Raw genomic sequence first — 21,221 nt, forward strand, 5'->3', positions numbered from 1 at the left:
TATTTCTGTATCTCTCAGATCTAGACTGTTGAGAAATCAGCTGCAAAATAATGGTCTCTAATGAGCATAATGACCAAAGCTAGAACCAGTCCTTTCCAGGAGCCAATTCTCTGCTCAGTTAGGTTGATAATTATCCCCCATCCCCAGTTTGTTAATTTTCCTTTTTTTTTTTTTGAAGAACAAAATGCACATATGGAATCTTACAGTCTGTTAGGGTGAAAAGGCTTTCTTGAATAAAAAGGTAGTGCAACATGCCCTTAGAAACACAACAAACCTTTGTAACTGTCTTATCTCCTTCCTCCCTCCAATTTTCTAGGCCTAACTAGGTCAGAAACTCCACCCCAACAACAAGAACATGTAGAACCACAATGAAAATAGTTCACAGAATAATCCCAGAGCTCTTGCTCTATGAGTAGACTGGATACTTTGGCTGTTACTATTTATGCTGGCCTTGCAGCATAAATCCCAGTAACTTGTAGGACTGCAAATTTTTCTGGCCATAGAACATTCCAGCTGAGAATATTTATGTATTTTGTATACTATGGTCTTCAGCCTTTGGTGCTGTAAAGGGGAACAGCCTTTTCTGAATCCATACAGCCTTTTGCCCTTCCTGAACCGAATGCTTCCAGTGTGTTATGCTGGTTATTACTACTATAAGAACTAATATTTCAGAGTACTGCTATTAAGATTCTCCTCTAGTCAGCAATCAAAGCTGATCACACAGATTCCAATGCTCACATGTTTATATTATGGGGAAACAATTTGAGTAAATACTTACATGTGTCTTCACATCACCTTCAAGAATCTTGCTGTTCCTGAGAAACTCAGCAACACTTCCATTCAGCAGCCTATCAAAGGCTTCGACATATGGTGCTATGCCTATAGAAGAAGAGCAAGCCATTATATTGGGTTCATAAAGTATGTAATGCATAGGACATTCATTTGTAGCAGATGGAGGAGAAATACCATAGAAACAGAGGAAATTGCTGTAACTTAATTTCTGCTATGCTCATTGATTTGTGAAACCAGTGACAAAGAATGTATAATGACTTCTTTCCTGGCTAGAAAAAAAACCCCAAACTACTCTTGGTACAATGCAGCTAGGAACATGAACAGGATCTACTTTGTATAATGTAGTAAGAAGCCTCTTTTGTCTTAAAATAGCAGGTGTTAAAATCAGCATTTCTCAGCACTTCAAAGGCCAGATCATAGAATCATAGAGAAATAGAATGGTTTGGGTTGGAAATTACCTTAAAAATCATCTAGTCCCAGCCCCTGCCATGGACAGGGACACCTTCCACTAGATCAGGCTACTCAACCTGACCTTGTTTGCTGGTAAGCATGATTGTCTTCAAATTCTATTGTTGTACATAAACCATACATTGTCCTCTAGAAAGACTCTGCACTGTGCTGAACAGCTGTTTTTACAACATCCACCCATTCCTGAAATTTTTTGTATTGTTTGGTGGCTTTTAATAGCAAGAAATTCAGCTTCTGGTAAGAGAAGAGTCTCTAGAATGGTTTGACAGTGGATTTGTGCAGTGATGGGTGGCTTTGTAATCTCCTTATTTTGTTATCCGACCTTGTAAAACTGTCACTGGATAAGGGAGGCCCAAACAAGTCTTCTTGACATATCCCATTGACCATGTATATACTGGGCATTCTAACTGGGGAATAAAAATATATTTTCTACATGGTACACACAGCAGTTTCCTGGTAGAGTAGGCAATTAGAAAATGAAGACGAGACTCAGTTTCTTATATGCTCAGCTTCTAAATGGCTTTGCATGGTATCTTTTAAAACAGCAAAAGTAATCTTTCCTTGGATGCTTTCCAGCCCTCCCTTTACTCCCTCACATACCCTCATGTTTAAGAACCTTTGCCAGGTCCAGCATGAGTGACGCACTTGTGTATTTATGGCATCTGTAGGATCTGAGAGACCAAGGTTAAAATTCTTCCCAGCCTCTCTCCCTCATTAAGGAAGACCAGAGACTGCTCTGAAGAGGTACTAGGCTATTCCCAGAGAGTTTGCTTTAACCTTTTTGCACTATATGACAATTGTGCCCAAATTCATAATCTTGAAAGCCCTCTTTATTCTACAAGAGTCATCTGGCTCCTTGACAGAAAAAAAGAAAGGCTGTGGCAACTGGAATTTGCAATAGCCTGGGTGAAAAAAAACTGAGTTGTTAGTCAGCTAGGCAGGATTTCAAGGCTTGTTTTGTCTCCTTGATGTCACTCACCTTTAATTTTGAGGAATTTCTGGGCTTTCTTCCATACTAAGTGTTTGTGTGCAAACCCCTCAAATGACCTAGTGCACAAAAGGGTTTAGTTGTGGAGATGCTTTCCAAAGCCCATTTGTGTTCTTTGTCAAAAATCCATGTATGCCTCCAAGAGAATCATTGTAACCTTTTACTTTATAGCAGTTTTAAATAGCAATTCACCAAATGGCAATTGTCCTGTGCAAAACTAGAAAGCAACTGTGCTATTTTTTTACTGTTCAATACAAATGGCAATTGTCCTGTGCAAAACTAGAAAGCAACTGTGCTATTTTTTACTGTTCAATACAGCTTAGTCCCAGGAGCATTTACTAGAATTTGCTGTAGGCCATGCAGAGCAATTGAATGATTTGTTTGTGATCCTGCTGTTATAATGCCATTGAGGCAAACAGCAAAGGTACAGTATTACCTCATTATTTTGTCACTTCTGGGAAAAAAAATATTAATTGAAAAGTCAGGGTTATTTTTTGTAGTAATTCTACTTATCACAGGATCACAGGATATTAGGGGTTGGACGGGACCCAAGGAGATCATCAAGTCCAACCCCTTATGGTTTGGTCTTTTAGGGGAGGGGGCCATGGTAGAAGAAGGCAATATATCTCCATTTCCACTAGAGACTTACAAAAGGCCACACTTTTAACAGTCACTTTTTAAGGAGAAAAAGAGACCTGTTCTGTAAGATTATCAACTCTGCAGTTGTTGTGGAGGTTATGTGAACTTCTGCAGAAGCACAGTGACGTGATGTTTGTGACATTAAACACGCATCAGTCACTCAAAACGAAGAATTGCTACAGTCCTTCCTAACTGCATTAGCAAAGACTAATTCCCCACTTCCTGTGTGAAACAGCTCTGCCTGGGGATGTGGTGTAGGCTGGCAAGTGTCCCATGGTGCTGCTCAGCTTCTTACTGCAGTCTCCTGGTGGGTGTATTTTATAATCTCACTCATACAAGATTTTTCATTTGGGTACTTCTAAGGATCTATTGGTCTTTTTTAGGCTCTGCTTTCCTGGTGAGGTGAATCTTTTCACTTGAATGAGCTCTTAAGTTAGGCCAAGGGTACAACTCTTTTCATGGAAGTGCCTCCTGTTCATCTGTTGTGAAAGGAGCACTGGTTCTGCAATACTGAGCTGTGGATTGATTAAAATAAGAGATTCACTTAAATGACTTCAGCATAGCATTGAAGCCTGTATTTTTAAAATGCAGATTTCCTAGCTGTGATTGATTTATTTGTCAGCTTGTACACAGGCCATGTTTTTCCATTACTTCGCTACAGTTTACTAGCTGTCTGGCTTTTCTCTGGTCTGTAAGCCTACTGTGAAGTCTGCTGGAAAATGCTCCCTTCTTGCCATTGAAACACACCACTCTCAATCAGTTGCTCCACAGCAGCTGCCAGTGTGTAGGCCCATGGCATATGCGGGGAGTGTGGGGAAGCTCCCTCGCATGTGTTGTTGGGTAACGGCTGGCATACAGGGACAATAAAGCAGCTGACACACAATGACTTGCTTCTGTGTCAGTAAGGAAGCTGCCTGCAACTGTCTGCTTTTCTGCAGCTTCTCTACAGCAACTAAGCTCATGCTAGGATGTGTTTTTTTTTTCTGGACAATGCTGGAAAGGGTCAAGGAATACAGAAAACAAAGGATGTGAAGCTAATGAAGGGATTTACCTTGGTGTTCTTGATGATAAAACAAGCTATGGAGAAAAGAAAATGACACTTCTATACAACCAGCATTAGAACTGCCACATTTATAAGGTTACTTACACTGTAAATTTCAGGAACAACAGAAAAATGAAGGAGTGAAAAAATATGATTTGGTGATAAGATGTGAAAAAATGAAGATACACTTTTTTGGTGTATTCTCCAATGTTGAGAAGGGAGAGCTTTAAAGATAACAAAAGGTGATCATAGATGTGTGGCAGCCCTTAGTCAGCAAATGCTTATAAACAAACTAATATTTGATTAAAGATATTAAACAATTAAGTAGATCCACACTGTGAAATTCAGAGAGTTGGCAAAACCCCTCAATGTTTATGTTACTGGTTTCTTTAGGAATATTTGTGCTGTAAATTTCAGGAATGTCTCATTTCTTCTGCTAATTGGGCTCAAGCAGACACTTTCAGTTGGTGAGTCACCCACACCACCACAAATGCTAAACCAGAAAGAGCGATAAAGCTTGGAATATGGCCAGGATATTGAAGAGATAGTCACATCTTGACTTTCCTAGGTTCTCTTGACATACACTGATGCATACAACTAAGCTCGTCTCATGGCATTTCTAAATTAGTCTTTAAAAATACTACTTTCTTTTGATATGGATTTCAAAGGAATGGGATTGCACTCCCTCTTGGAAGACAAACATGTGCTCTGCTGTTGTAGGCTAAGAGAAATTAAGAGTTAATTGGTATAACTGTAAAGACAAGTCCTCCAGAGACTAGAAAGTCTTGGGGGAAGACACAGGATATTTTAAATGTTATTCTCTTCTCCTTTATCTCCCTGTGTAATGGGCAGATTGTATCAGTCTGGCTTGCTTTCTCCCTTCTCTCTGCTCCCAGCCATGCAGCTGTAATCTCTGTTTAAGGTGGAGGTTGCAGCCTTCTGTGGCCTTCTTGGTAATCACATTTCTTGCAATGCCACTGGGCCTATCGCTGGACATTGAGGCCTGGTAGGTCTATCTTTGTGGAAGGGCAGTTTGGCCTTATTGGGGCCTACTGAAGCTGATAGTGGGGAGATATGTTTTGGCTGGTTGAGGGCCAGTGAGGCCTGGTAGGTCCAGGTGGAGAACTGGACCAAGGCAGATTGATTTGTGTGTATATTTCCTCTATGCTTTTATATCTCTTGTACTTTTGGTCACTTCTGTAAATAGTGTTTTCCATTTAACCTCCAATTCTGTGCAAGTGCTTTCATTTACTCCTTTGGGGTAAAATACTTTCTGTCCTTCTGCAAAGGGCAGCTCGTGGCTCAAATGAAGAGATCTGCTTGCAATTTTTTTTATAAGAGAGAGATGGTATTTCATAAACCCAAACTTACTCCCATTGACTCCATTGACAGCGTCACACTCCATTCCACCAGCTCTATGCGAATCTGAAAACAAGGATTCAAGACGGGTCACTGCTTTCTCCAGTCTCTCCATCAAACCATGACTCTCTGCCATTCTGGAAAAAATCATTTAGACTCCTTTGAGTATAGCCCCATACTCTGCATCATCTTACAGTTGTCTTTTGTGACACAGAATCATAGAATACTTAAGTTGGAAGGGACCTTTAAAGATCATCTAATTCAACCTCCCTGCAGTAAGCTAGGACATCTTCAACTACATCAGGTTTCTCAGAGCTCCATCTAACCTGGCCTTAAAAGTTTCTGGGGACAGGTTATCCACCACCTCTCTGGGCAACCTCTGTCAGTGTTTTACCACCCTCATTGTAAAAAAAGTCTTCCTTGTATCTAGTCTACATCTCCCCTCTTTCTGTTTAAAACCATCCCCCCTTGTCCTGTCACAACAGGCCCTGCTAGAAGTTCTGTCCCAGTCTTTCCTGTAGGCCCCCTTTAAGTAGAGTCTCTCTGCATCCTTCTCTAGGCTGAACAAACCCAATTCTCTCAGCCTGTCCTTGCAGAGGGATGTTGCAGCCCTCAAATGATTTTTGTAGTCTCCTCTGGAATCACTCAAACAGGTCCATGTTAACCTGTGTAAAAGCAGTTGCAGTAAAAAGCTGGCATATGGTATCTTGCTCTTTGGTCAACAGCACTCAGTCCAGAGTTTTCATTGTAAACAAACCACTGCTACTGTAGCTTTGGACAGTCTGTATGTGTACAGTTTATGACAAATGGATGGATATGCTCTCAGTCAGGTACTGAAACACTTACAAATGCAATTGTTAAAAGTAAAAAAATGCCTACAGTGATTTGCACCAGCCACTTACAGAGGCAAAAATGCAGACCAAATGAATACTTCCTGAAGGCCAGACTTGAAATGGACAGCTCCTGATTTTTGAAAAGGTACATGCTGAAATTTGCTTTGTAGCACAACTCAGCCACTTTATTGAAGCCTACACAAGAATTCAGAAAGGTTTTTTGTTTGTTCTTCTGGCATGATTTCTAAACACTTAATTTTTTTTCTCCCTAAAGTACCTCATGTGAATCAGTGCTTCCAAAGCTTTTTAAATCAAGCACTAATTAACCTTTGGAAAGAAAAAAGTACAAATCCAGGTACCTGGCTTGTTCAGTACTACAACAATGGGTTTGATTTATTATGAAACAAAAATTGCATTAAATTTTTAACAACTCACAGATTACTCACCCCACAATGTAATCTCTGCTTTCTTCTATGGCGGGAGGTATAGGCATTGACATTTTTGAACACTGGCCAGGGAAAACAGTGCTATATACACCTCATGCTGAGGAAATGGTTATATAAGCAAAGACAAAACTATGTTTAAATGATGCAATGATTGAATGGTTTGGGTTGGAATAGACAGAATCACACAATTACAGAAGTGTTCAGGTTTGAAAAGACCCTTGGGATCACCAATCCAACTGATAACCCTATTCTACAAGGCTCACCTCTAAACCATATCCCCAAGCACCACATCAAAACAACCTTTAAACACATCCAGGGTTGGTGACTCAGTCACCTCCCTGGGCAGCCCATTCCAATGCCTGACCACTCTTGGTGTGAAAGCATTTTTCCTAATGTCCAGTCTAAACCTACCCAGCCACAGCTTGAGGCCATTCCCGCTTGTTCTGTCACTGATTACCTGTGAGAAGAGCTCAGCATCAACCTCTCTACAATGTCCTTTCAGGTAGCTGTAAACAGTTAGGAGGTTTGCCCTTAGCCTCCTCATTTTAAACTAACCAGCTTCAGCTCCTTCAGTCACTCTTCATTGCCCTCCTCTGCACTGGCTCCAGCATCTTGACATCTCTCTTGTATTGAGACCTTTAATATCATCTAGTTCAGTCCACCTGCAATGGACAGGGACACCTCTTACTAGACCAGGTTGCTCAAAGCCCCATCCAACATGAATTTGACCACTTCCAGAGTTGGAAACTTTGAAACGTCTCTAGGCAACCTGTTCCAGTGCTTCAGTACCCTCATGGGAAAGAATGTCTTCCTAATCTCTAAATCTAGCTTCTTCTAGTTTGCAGCCTCTACCCCTTGCTCTGTCACTACATGGCTTTGTAAAAATCCTCTATCATTTAACATAGTAAGTTCAATGTACATGTTCTTTAGTTAAGGCTGTGTTTTATTCTGCTAAGCGACATACAAAAATAGGGGAGTGATCAACAGCTCTTGATTAACATGACAGCTGTGAACAGTTCCAGCTCAGCTCCCAGTCTGCTACATCTGCTGCCCAATACAGGTGTGCAGAAGTAGGGGCTAGAGGGAAACCTGCATCCCCAGCTGGAGCAAGCAGGTGTTCAGTGGCTCTTTGAGGTCCTTACTTTGTGGTGCTCTGCCACAGGATGTTGGTTGCTGTAGGATCTGTAGACTAGAAAAGTTAAGCATACCTCGAATATATCTACAGATGCATTCATCCCTATGAACAGCTTGCTAAAGTGTATTTTTGAGATACCAGAGCATAATAGTAGGTGTCAACAAACTCTGCAATGCTATGCAACAGTAGCAACCACAACAAACAACTCTGCTTCAGTGCCCCCATACCCAGGAGAGAGCACCTAAAAGTTGTAATTAAAAGGTAGAGTAACAGATTAAAAATTCTTAAGAATAAAACCCATAAGAGTATTTCTATTTTTAAAGTTCAAGTTAATCTTCAAGAGAAGATTAGTGCCTAGGACTGTGGAAACACGTACAGAGGTTTTGTGCTGAGTCATGCTGCCTGTCAGGGTGAGACCTTTAGGCTTTACCGTACAAATATAACGAGGCTTCTGTTTGACCTACAAGCGAAGCAGAAGATGTTAGAATGAGAAATTCTTGGGAGAACCATTGTCATGAGACATTTTTGACAGGAGTTTATGGGGTTTTCCTACTGATAATAAATTTAAATGCAACCCCCCAAAAGAGGATGACATTAGGCAGTGTGCATATAAGCACTGTCAAAATTCAGAAGACCTTTCTTTACTTGTACTGAAAGTGCCACTATTTTGTTTGAAGTATCAGTAAACTTTGAAAAAGCCCCTTAAAGTTTTGTAAAGTTACAAGTATCTTGGCAGGGATGAGATGAAAATATCAACACAGCTTCTGAAATGTTCTAACTTTCACAAGAAGGTTAAACCTTTTCTTAAAACAAAGCACTGTAAATCCTCAAAAATATTATGGACGCATTCTTTACACATTTTACCTTGCTACATAAAAGCCTAAAATAGTGTCTGTTCTAAAAACTAACTTTTAAACTAGCCTAAACTCTGGTCTAACATAGCAACTGCTGACTAATTTCATCAGTATTTTAAAGTATATTTTCAGCAGGGCTCCTGTTTGTCTTTATTTAAAGATACAGTCTGATAGGTTGAGTTCTTTTCATCTGTCTTAAAATTCTCATTCATGACACATACAGATTTCTTTGGAAGACCTCTTACTTTCTGGCCTCTTCAGCCTGATTTTGCCTATAAAAGGACTCAGTTGTTTGGTTAGCAACCCAACCTGCCTGACAGCACATGCTTGGAGGTCTAAGGAATCTCACCAATGAACAAAGGTGGATCAGGCTTGTAATGTTCTATACAACAAAATGCTCTCTGTATGATACTTAGAATATGGATTATAGTGTCCAAGGCTAAAGTTTTTCCTCAACTGAGGAAAGACTTCTTTCCTTTGAGCATGACACAGCACTGAACCAGGCTGCCCAGAGTGGTTGTAAAGTATCCTTCTCTGGAGTGATTCAAAACCAACCAGCTCTGTGGCGCTGGACTACACGATCTCCAGAGGTCAATGCCAACTTCCACCATTCTCTGCTTCTGTAATTTTTATGCAACACTTTCCAGCAGTAACATAATTGTTTGGTCACTGTATTCCTCACAGCGTTATTCTACTCCCAGAGAACTACAATGTTTCTTCCAAAAGCAGCTACCACAGCAGTGGGATAATCGCAAAATAATATCTTGTTACAGTCTTTTTGTACAATAGTGGGAAGAATTTTTACCATAAAATTAGAGGTGCCAGGTATAATGGTTTAGCTCAGGGGTAACCTGCCTGCTCCCCCCACACCAAAGTGAGGGGAAAACGAACACACACAACTCAGGGTTGAGAAAAAGTGATAAGACTTTAATATAACACACCAGAATCACAATGCATAATTACCTTAGCTAATAATCTAATTAATCTAGTAATACAATGCATGGTTACCTTAGCTTAGCCCATCTGCAGAAGCAGCACAGTGAAATACAGAGAACCAACCCCCCCCCCCCCCCCCCCCCCAGCATAAACCAGAAAACCCAAACCAGCAGCTACCCAACTCCTACCTGTTCTGCTGCCATGCCTGCAGAAAAGAGGCAGTACCCAAGAACCTGGAACCCAGGAGCAGCAACCAGAAGGGGAAGCCTCCCATGTTGCAATCTGAACTTCAAGCCCCTTAATACTTTGCTCCAGTTAGCACTTTCACTTTTTTAAGCTGACGTGACTGCAGAGTGGTATGAATAAGAGCAGCAGGTTCATCTTAGTCCATGATACCAAGTTTTTATTGTTTTGATAAAGATAGACACTTAAGAACTCCTCAGTCATGTTTACACTGAACGTACCATTTTATCTGTGTGCTTATTTGACTACAGACCCAATGTGTTTGACAACACACACGTGGAGCTCTAAGGAATCTCACAAAATATCACATTAACAAAAGTGCAATGTTTTACACAACAAAATGCTCTCTGTAAAATGCTTAGAATACGGATTATGGCGCCAGAAACTTAAGGAATAACCCAAGTCAATAACCCTATGGATATTTTCCTCCTTGGGGAGGAATAACCTGTGTTTGATATACATCACGTACAAATATCATGACCACATGGTATTTGTATGTACACTTGCTTATATGTGTGCATGTAAGTGTACACATAGGTATCCCTGTCCTGTATGAATAAAATGCAAGTATACTTTTGCCATTACTGTATGTAAAATTACAAGAGCAAATCAGTAATAAGCTTCCATTTAAACTTCTCTTTATGATCAGTTGACTAGGCATCTACCTTACCAACAAGACTGGAATCCATATTGCCATTCTGAGATGAAGAGAGCACAGATATTGCCTGACAACTCTCTTCAATTCGTCTCAATCCGAGAACTGACATCTTTGCCTGTATTTAGGGATTCACTTATTTGGCTCATAATACAACAACCTTCATCATTGTCTTGGCCTACATTCAGCTGTTCATCTGATTATTTATTCCACAATGCATTCTATGTGGTCCAACCAACACCACAAAGCTGCAGCTCAGGAGTCAGAATACAAATGGTACAGCTTGACTCTGTGAAGATACTGTCTCTTTGATACAGCATTCAGAGCTTGTATTATAAATAAATAATAAGGCTAGTCCCCTTAGAGTGCCAGCAAAACCTTTGCAGGTTAACGGAAATTAAAAGATATGTCTGTAGGATCCTTCCACTCTCATAAAGCACACTTTTTCATCAAGACAGATTCTCTATCTCATCTCTACCAGGATTTAAATTAAAATTTTGATCTATTGAAAACAACAGTGCTTCAACTCCCTTGTAATCCTATATCCAGTTGCTCTCTTGATGGAGTACTCTCCTCCACTGAAAATAAAGTCAAGAAAAAGCTAGGAGAGGTGCTAACCCACTTGTACTGACAATCATGTAAATATTGACATTCTTAACTGTCTCTTGTGCACACAAAAATAAGAGGGAGGATCCATGGATCTGTCCTGTTTACTGGTAGGCATGTATTTTTTGGGCATTCTAAAGCCATGTGATAATACCATCTGCTGTTTCTTCCTCAAAAGAAGTGAAGGCAAAACCAGGTAGCACAAGGCGTGCTGAAATCAAAAAGCAGATGTCTTTTTATAGACAGGCCTTGGGAGAGCACTGCTTTTCTCCCCAGTTTGACAGCTGTCTCAAAGCACCATTTATCTATTATCAAGGGAAAAGCACTTGTCTGCAGACTTAAATTCCCTGACATAGTCATCCCAAATAGCAGTCAAACTGGAAACCAAAATGCACAGGTACTCTTCTTGTTATCATTGTATGTAGCTCACGACAGAGGACCATATTGCTCTGTCCCAGGAAAACACAAGATGTACAAGCCCTCAGGGAAAATCAGAATAGTAGTACAAGGGAAAAAAAAATTATAGTCAGGCATGTTAAAATGACAGTTCTGAACACAGGAATGGTGCCAGCCTCTAAAGTATAATATTGTTCTGACAAACAGCAGCAAAAGTGGCTTGGTTTGCTTCCTACTTTTTAATTTAGAAGAAACAGATGCAACTAGTTAATTTATTTTCACCCCTTAAGTACCAGTTCTTCCAAATCCACCTAGCATTTAAAAAGTTAAGCCGGATCTCGCTCATGCTTATCATCTGAGATACTACAGGTTCAACTTTGATCTTCTTTCCTATGCCAAAAACAGGGCAGATGCCTAAAACAGAATACAGACATTACTGTGGCATTTTAGTTCTAACATTCCTACACTGCTTGGAAAATCACATTCTTATTGAAAGTCTGGCAGTCTGCACATGTACCTTTTCTTAGCCTTTTAATAAGTTGCTACTGAGATACAAAATATACAAAGCTCTCAACTGACGGCTACTGCTATCACAGAACCATTCATGAACATTTTAGAGATCCAAAGTACTGTATCCTCAAAGAGTTCTGCTGTACAATATATATCAAGGGAGGGAAAACGCATTCATGTTCCTGAACATCCCCTCAACTTACAAAAACATCTGATGGCACTTTGTTTCTGAAGAGAACACTGTCAACTTGAGCCTGAAATGGCTGGCTTTCTCACACAATCACTCCAACTGATGTCCCAGCTCAATCTGTGTTGAGCAGGCAGTCTTTTTGCCACCTTTGCCATCAGATCCAAATTCCTGCTTGCACCCCATTCTGCTCCAGACAAAGAAAACCCACTGGCTTGGGACCTCAGGGGTTGCTCATTCCCAGGAAGTGGCCTGTTTCTGCCTGAGTGGCTACTGAGATGCTCCTGAAGCTGCACGTGCTACCACCATAGAAGACTTTTAGTGGAAATGCAAAACAAGTGAGAATTGGTTAGAAGAAAGCTTGTCCTGGTAGACAGAAAGAAACATTGCCTTGTATGGTTTGTGTCTTGTTTCCCATTAGCTGTAGGGCAGGAATGTAAACAGAGGCTTGCCAGACTGATGTCAAGTTGGACTAAACCTCTCAGTAAAGTCCTGTGTGAGAAGAACGATCCAGGGTTCCAATCGGAGCCTCTGACAACCTTTTTTTCTGGTTCTGCCCTACCTTTGGAAACAATGCTTTTTAAAATATATAAAGTACCTCTTATCCAAGTAAAAGATGCAGTCTTGTGTATCTCACCATTAGAATTTTGACTACTGCTTGTTTGTCAAAATGGACAAGTGTCATACCTGGAACAGCAAAAAGGCAAAGACTTCTGCCCTTGTAACTGATGTTGGTTTGAAGTCTTGGCTGGCTCTATTATACTTACCATAAAATACATTGAGCCTACAGCTCAATGTGTTAAAACCACTGATATGCTATCAATGTGCATAAATATGTTACATAAATTACCTTGTTTGTGTATTTTCTGTCTGTGGCATAACCTCTGTGTTTTTAAAGGGTTACTTTTTCCTAAGCAGAAAAGATTTTCATGTAGAAGAGGGGAAAACAGGTTCATATTGAGCCTCTTCCACTTAACCTACATTTCTTCCTTTGTCTGTTGGTACCACAAAGCATAGTTTTCTTTTTGCCTTTGGGCTCATCTCAGCTTCTCTCTCTCTCCCAGTGATGAAGCTGCTGTCTGCAAAACCATGCAGGAGAGGAATGGGGAGCATTTTTGTATCTCACTATTAAAAAACCTGCTTTGTAAAGCAATCTCTATTTTGATAAGTACCCCTAAGAGTGTTGATGCATTTTAGATTTCTTGTCACATCCCAGTTTAGTCCCATAATTATAGGTGAGCAACTGCACACATCAAGCTGTGTGTGTACAAGTCAGTGTAATAATAGCATGGACTGTGCTTGAGCCTCTGGTAATTTAATATGGGTTCTTTAAAATACAGCCATGTATGTGCTTAGCATCTCTTGGAATATCAGTTCACATCCTAATTATATGTAAGTTCTGTGGAGAGCTCCTATCCCTCGCTGAATAATCTTGCCTGTCTTATCAAATTTGTGATCACAAAGAACAAGTTCATTATTTAATGATATACTGAAGCAGTCAGGACTTGACAGTCTGTGTAAGCATGATTGACTTAAAATAACCAAGGCAACCCAGTTTCTAAGTACATTCTCCTATTTTTTTCATGCTCCCTTTTTATGTCACCACTGCTTATCGTCTTTTGTCTTGGTTTTGTTTTCTTCTCTCCCTCCAATGAAGTGTAAGAGTTTTAGTATCTCTCCAATAAACACACACAATATTCTTTGCCACCTCATTTACTATGTAATAGTGTGGTGCTCTTCATGTAATCAAGCATCCTAAAGGCCTCACAAGCCATTTAATTACCTGTCACAAGTCCAATTACTGTATGTAAGCAGGCTGCTTTGCTGAACCAAGAAAATACTGCATGCAGGCATTGATTTTAGTACTGAAGTAGTGCAGTGATTCAATTCAGCTCATAATAATGGAGCAGTAAGAGTCTTTATGCTATTTTACAACCAAAATGAATGTGCATTTTCTGCAAGGACAAGCTCCACAAGGTACAAACCCTTATGGAGTGGGACATGAAGAGAGAAGAGCAAGGGGGGAAACTTAAAACTAAGCAGATGCTGTTTGCAAGCTCTAAAAACCACAAACTATGAAACAACTTCTGCAGAAAGAGACTGGAGTTGTTCAGTACCAAGGTTAGTAATGGGTTTGCTTGCTGTAAGGAAGCCTTTCACATTACTTCCACACTCTGCTTCTCATGCATATTCATATTATGCCAAAACCAGAATTGTCTGGCTTCATTTCAGACAGGTTATCTAGCATTCCTGCTCTTACCAGGACATCCTGCTGCAATTATGATCTCAACACTCTGCCTTATGGTCTCAGGTTCATCATGGCTCTGCCACTCTGCCTACAGCCTGTGGCCCTTCTTCCAGCATGGCAGCTGCCAGCTGGGCTGAAGCAAACTTTTTGCCATTTGAGTACTCCCTTTTCTCTACAACTCTTTGTGACATTTGCTGATCACAGCTCAAGGCCTCACCCATCTCCCATTCCAAAATTCAGCCCACTGATTCTGCAATTCTGCCTTTGCTTCTGATTCTGGATGAAATGGACCACCTGCTACTAAAAAAGACCTTTCTGTTTCCTGCTATAACCTGGTTATAGGTTACAGGTAACTACAACTGAGTTTTAATGATGATCCATGCAACTTTGCTTACTTACAAGGTCTGAGACATTAGGCTGTTTATCCCTTCTTTGTTTTAGTGTGAGGTGCTGTAGAGCCCACAAATATCAAACTGGACTAATCCTAGACACCTATGAAGCTAGCCTTTTCTACAGTGGTTGCTTTAGAGCTATTAGGTGAATTATTCTGCTGCTGCTTCTCTCTAAACAATTACAGGTTACACATGGAAACGTAAACCATTCTTTGCATTCCTTCCAAAAGGAATTAATTAAGTATTCAAACTAATACAAAACATAACTTCAATGCACAGGATCTGAGCATGTCTCCTTGGAAAAACACAACACTATTCAGTTATGTAATTGAGCACTTATCTGTTTTTTATAATACATGTCATAAGAGCATTAAGCCTTTGATTCCCAGCATACTACTACTGGTATTTTGGATTCTACAAGCAATTTCCTTAGCCTGCTATTCTCTGAAATATTGTGTGTCAGAGAGAGCAATTTCCATTAGCATACACTCAAGAAAGTAATGGCAATGGGACCCTTCTTAGTAACAAGAAGTCCCTGACACAGACACAAGACACAAGACACAAGTGAAACAGAGAAAACAGTACCAAGTATGTGTATGGACTAAGTCAGTGTCTGTGCCCTAAAGTCTTGCTAACATGGTGATAGAGATCACAGGGAAGCCATCAAGAAGCCCCCAAACAAATACTCTTGCTGAACCAGCTCAATCTAGCTGTGCTTATATGTGCTTCTGTCATTTCAGCATACACTGCTCAGTAAAGGTGTTGATATTCTAGTATAGTTCTAGCATTCTAAAGAGTAGATGAGCCTTTAGAGTTCAAAGAATTTATTTGAATAAGTCAGTAAACTGTATCTGCCAAAAATGCTCAATTTTATGCAAGCAACTGGAGCTCTGTACTTCACAAAAATTACAATTCCCGATTGCTCCTCCTATTGCAAAAGATTCACTTAACATTGTAGAGAAATTAGTTTTAAATATTTATATATGCTAGGGGTGCTTCATCCAGCAACATCTTTTAACCAGTTCATAACAGAATAGTTGTCTGAATAACTGCAGCAATTTATACGTCATTTATCATAGGTGTTCCTTTGTTCTTGCCCCTGTAAGCATCATAATGATGTTCTCTTTAATGTGGTCAGATGTTCTGGCAGACAGCAACTGCAACTACTGAGTTTGCTACTGTTGCACATGATCTTAGAACTTATGCAGAACCACAGAGAATATTTTTTTAACAGCAGTTCATCATTTTTCTCTTGGGAGTTCAAACCACTTGTAAATATAAGTCACTAACAGGGCCCAGATTGAAACACAGAAAGATTATCTGACTTGTTCCAGATTACGTTGCAAGTCAATACAAGGCTGGGAGCTGAATATGATCCATCTAGTTTCCAGACTTCCTTGCTGCACATGTTTCTTTTCCAATACCTGCTAATTCAGATTCCCATGAATTTTAGTCCTGGAGAATCTTGAGTTATTTTTTTTCCTCTTAACTTAGGTTCTACAATGTATTTTATCTAGTCAACAAAAATTATAACCTGGAACTAGAAAATCTAATGATGAAAGGGAGGTTAATACATGTAATCTTAGCATCCTTGCTCCTTATGGCATATCAAGAAGCCTTTATCTCCAATGAAGTTTTTGCCACAGCTGACAATAATCAAAACATGTCATAGGCTGGTTCTGCTGTAATAGTAAATAATGCACATCACGACATTTGGAGTTGAGCAGCAGTCACCTGAGGGGAAAGACACAAGTGAATCATAAGAATATTTTGAAGACTAGTATTTTTATTATGCCAAAGACCAAAAAAGGGCCATATCGTATGTGCCTGGCTATGCTGCAGAAGGTGGGCTGCCTTTGTTCGTGTGCAAACTTGTTCAAAATAGAATCACCACTATGAAATCCTTGTGTTGAAACTACATAGAATCAGGAAAAAAAAAAGTTTATTATCATTTGAATAATAAGGAATCAAAAGAAAATGCTAAGATAAAATCTGCATAAAATTAGGATATCTCACTCACAGCAGTATCTTAGAAGGCCTGCTTTGAGAGTACTGTACTGAGTTCCCATTGACTCTGAGTTTCAGCTCTACCACTTTGCTATTCTAAGGGATTTCTAAAGTTATATTTTTGAAGTAGGACTAGTTTCCTGACTGCAGTTTCACAGAACAATTAAACATAATAGTCCATGAACCACTGCTGCTTTTGCCTGGCTTAGAAATAAAACAATAAAAATGCAAATAAGGACAACTTTCTTCCCTAGATGGGCCTTGTTTTTAAGACTGCCCCTATATGTTATGAGATCTGAATTTTGCTTGATAAAAAGCTTCACTGTTGATCTTGTAATGCTATGATACAGCTCCACAGCAATCCCAGAAACAAAGGACAGCTTTCACGTTTTTAGGTGGGGTCATGACAAGTTCTCCTCGGCTTTGTGCTGGCTGCGTCTCTGGGAGGATTTTTCCTTTCAGATGTCAAGTTACTGCAAAATGCAGCCTCAGCTTCACAGCTCTTCATTTCTGCCTTCCTCCTGCCCCTCTGAACATTGTCTTCTCTTTGAAGAATTCCTTTATGTTTTTGTATAAAGGTATATATTCCATCTTCCGATCTGTCACCCTAGGATGACATTTAACCCTTTACTCTGCTAAACCTGAAGGCTGTTCAGTTCTTCCTCACCACTTACCTACCTCTGGCTCCAGGCAAGGGAGGACCCCGGGCCTGCTAGCCCAGCTCCCCACCAGCACAACTGCCGCTCTCAAAACTACATCATTTTACGCTGATGAAGAGAGTTCAAGTTTGTCATCTCTTGTCAGAGACAGATCTGCATAAACGAGCGGAGGGCATTTGCAATAAGCTGTCAGAAAGCTGAGCTGCCGGGATGCAGGGGGGAGGCTGGAGCACGGCTGAAAGCACCCCGGGCACTCCTTCAGGGCTGCTGGCCGGTGCTGACCAGGGCCTTGGCGGAGGAGGTCCGCGCTGGTCCGCATGCAGCCCCAGAGAAGCTCCCTCGGTATTTCGCTCGTCTTTTCCCCCTCTTCTATTACTCCCTGCCGCAGCTCTCTGCACTTGTCACCCGGGGTCTGGAGGAGGCTTTCCGAGCGCAGCCCGGCGCAGGTGACAGGAGAGCTGAAGGGCTGAGCGGAGCCCGGGCCGGCAGCACGGCGCGCCCGCGGGGCCCTGACCCAGATAGCGCCCGGGGCACTGCCCGCTCCACGCCGCCGTCCCGCAGTCCTCGGCCGAGCTCGGAGGCGTACCCTCATGGCTACACCCCCTCCTCAAGATGTCCGTTGCAGCCGCGGCCAGGCCCCACCGCACCGCCGCCGGCGAGAGGGTACCCACAGCCCCGTCCGCGCCAGGCCCGCCCCAGCCTGCCTGGGGCCGGGGGAGGTGAGGCCGCTCCCCGCATCCCGCCCCTCCCGCCGCTGCCTGCTCTTGAGTTACCTGTTTTGATGACCCGTGTAGCCTTTTTTTTCACCTCCTCTCTGCAATGAAAATCCGTGGCCGGTTGCTCGCTCTCCCCTCCCTCGCCTCGCCTCGCCTCGCCTCGCCTCGGCGCTGCTCTCCCTCCTCCTCCTCCTCCTCCTCCTCCTCCTTCTTCTTCTCCTCCTCCTCCTCAGCGGGAGCCGGTGTCAGTCAGTCACATCAGCTGCCCGGGCAGGCAGGGAGAGAAATGCCCGGCAGCTTCCGGGAGTGCCAAATAAAGCCAAGTCCAGAAAGAGAGACGGCGGCAGAGATGGAGAAAGAAAGCAAAAAGTGGGTGGAGTGTGAAAAAGGAGAGAGAGGGAGAGGTAGCTGTCGGTGGCGGTGCGGCGGCTCAGAGCCCGAAAGAAAAATGGCAGTGGTGGAGCGTCCCGGAGGAGCAGGGGAGAGCGCAGGCACTCAGGGAAGGGACAGCCACCGTCACCGGTGTAGTGGCCTCCCTTGCCCGTCAGGCACAGGTGAGTGAGAAGTGAGTACCCTATGGCACACAGGCCTGAATCACTCAGGGAAGGGAGAGCTGACCCTTACATAACAGGGGAGGCTGAGGGCAGCCTCATATACACAGAGAAAGTTCACTGTCTACTCCAAGTTGGACTAAACTGTACCAGCCTGAGCAGTGCTGCAGCTGGACCCGTAGCAGGGCTACTGCCTTCATTCAGTATGGACGCGAAACCAGGACTTCTCCCAGTAGGGAGACCCTTATTCCTAAGCCATGCTTGTCAGGCTTTGTGGGCTTCCCACTAGCCTGTACCACTGGCCAAATGGAGCATGTGCGTTTTGCAGTTGCACAGTGATCATCAGAACGTGGCCCCAAGGCACATCTGATCATCCACGTGAAATCTGCTTTACCTCACAAGTATCTGGCTTTCTGCACAGAAGTCTTTGGAGAAGACCATGAATTCAAAGCCTTGAAAAGAACAGTTTTCTCTTGAATGGAAAAATAATTCATTAATTAGTGATAATAAAAATGGTCAGATATACTGAGCAACCTGGTCTAGTAGAACATGTCCCTGCCCATGGCATAGGGGTTGGAATTTAATGATGTTTAAGGTCCCTTCCAACCCAAACCATTCTGTTATCCTATATTTTTCAAGTCAAGCATGTAGGCATGAGAAAATGACTAGCACTGTTCCATATCATATATGTAGGTTATTTTAGAATGTCTCTCAGCATTACAAAATATGCAACAAAGACTTTAATTGTGCAGCAGTTAAATGGGGGATGAGGATGCAGCTCACAGACCTCACATGCCTAAAGACAGTGTTAAGCAAAAAAGCAAACTGACTGTGAGCAGCAGCCTGGGATCCAAACTCACCAGTCCAGACAATGTAAGTAGCATCAGAAATTGCAGAAAAAGAGTGCTGCAGTTTCCTGTATGCAGTGAAAATGATTACTTCTCCTTGGTTTTGTATAAACAGCCAAACAAAATCAAAAGAACGGTGTTGGTTTTAAACCAGAGAGTCTTCACAGACCTTTTAAAAGATGAAAGGCAGTATGGAATCAAAGACTTCATGACAAAAATGGACGGAACACAAACTACTTAAGAGAAGCAAGACACAATCCCAGAAGATCTCATTCTGAAAGAAAAACTGAAAGGATTAAGAAACTGTGAAACTACTACATTTACTACTATGAAATGTGGTCCCTTGAAGCACAAGATCCATATGCTATACATTTAAAAAAAGTTTAAAATCCCAACTTGTGCAGTGTTGGCATGGTAACTGGAAAGTTTAGGATGATGAATACAATGGAATTTCTGTAGAATGTCAATTTAATTTGAGAAAAGTGTAGTCAGCTTAAAGTTTTGCAAGCTGTTATTACAAGAGCACAGTAAAGTACTGCATGTCATCCCTTTGCGTCACAGGCATGCAAAAAAACCCCCAACCATTGGGCATTTCCTTCCCATGGAAAGTTTTCTGAAGCTACCAAACTGGCAGATGCCCTACATGTCTAGAACAAGTTACCTGTAGCACATCTGTATGCCTGTCTGCTAGTGCTTTCATCACAAAACAAACAAATGCTTTTTTACTCTTCCCCTGGAGAGTGTTGGTAAACTTAAAAGGCTAAGACTAAGGTAAAGGAAACAACGAGCTATAACTAAATATAGTCAGGGAAAAATGAGAGATTCAGTAATTGTAATGTGACTTCATAACAGAGGGGAAACCCAGTGGCAAGCAAAGCTGTAAGATACAGAGTATGAAAACATTGGAGAGCCTTGCAGTTTCTATATAAAAAAGGTCATCTTAAAAGACACTTCTAGAAATAAATTTGTAGTTATTAACTCAGGCCAAGCAACTAGTCTGTGAAGAGAAGAAAGGAATGAGAGGTGTACAAGTTTTGGCCTTTGCAAAATACCATGTGTAAAAATACTGACTAGATGACACAAAGGAAAAAGAAAGCTTGGACAGCAATTTAAAAATATGATTTGAAAATATTTAGCAACGTCATTAAGCAAAATGCTAAGGATGGGCACAAAGTAAAAGACAGGAAGTTGTACCTAAACATGTGGAAAAACTTCCTTCCCATGAGGGTGACTGAGCACTGCCTCTGCCTGGCTAGAAGAGGTTGTGGAGTATCCTTTCAAAAACCACCTGAACTTTCTGTGCAACGTGATCTAGGTGAACCTGCTTTAGTAGGGAGGTTTGACTATGTGATCTCCAGAGGTTACTTCCAAGACCCACCATTCTGTGATTCTGAGCAAGGAATGACTGGAAGATCAGAGTCTGGGGCCTCAGCCTAACAATACATTTGTATATTGTCTTAGACATTGATGGCAGCAGCACTACAAGCTTTTATTTATACACTTGACAGGGTGACAGGGTCACCAGCTTCTGGACCAAAATGTTCAACCCCCCTTACAACTCTAATCTGTGCTCTAGTCATCCTGAAATGGTGAGTATCTCTTCTTCTGCAAGAAGCACAGTAGCAGCCCTCTTGTGGGAAGTTACACAATTAAAATGTAGTTGTGATGGGTTGAGCATTGATCATTAATAAATCGATTGAGCTAGCCCCAC

The 21,221-nt window shown here is 41.6% G+C and overlaps 1 protein-coding gene across 2 annotated transcripts in view; it reads right to left on the reverse strand.

Moving 5' to 3' along the window:
- Positions 1-18,266, reverse strand: part of CAP2 (cyclase associated actin cytoskeleton regulatory protein 2) — a 67,070-nt gene extending 48,804 nt beyond the window's left edge. The window contains exons 1-3 of one of the 2 annotated variants that reach the window (XM_064160968.1): positions 18,169-18,266; positions 5,301-5,354; positions 779-879 (exon numbers count right to left, since the gene is read on the reverse strand). In XM_064160968.1, coding sequence (XP_064017038.1) covers positions 779-879; positions 5,301-5,334 — 135 coding nt within the window. In that variant the 5' untranslated portion in view covers positions 5,335-5,354; positions 18,169-18,266. Of the gene's footprint in view, positions 1-778; positions 880-5,300; positions 5,426-18,168 lie in introns of both variants that reach the window. The other variant, XM_064160967.1, reaches the window with a different exon arrangement.
- Positions 18,267-21,221: the final 2,955 nt, after the last annotated feature.

Source organism: Pogoniulus pusillus, chromosome 21, assembly GCF_015220805.1.
Source record: "Pogoniulus pusillus isolate bPogPus1 chromosome 21, bPogPus1.pri, whole genome shotgun sequence".
NCBI classification, from domain to species: domain Eukaryota; kingdom Metazoa; phylum Chordata; class Aves; order Piciformes; family Lybiidae; genus Pogoniulus; species Pogoniulus pusillus.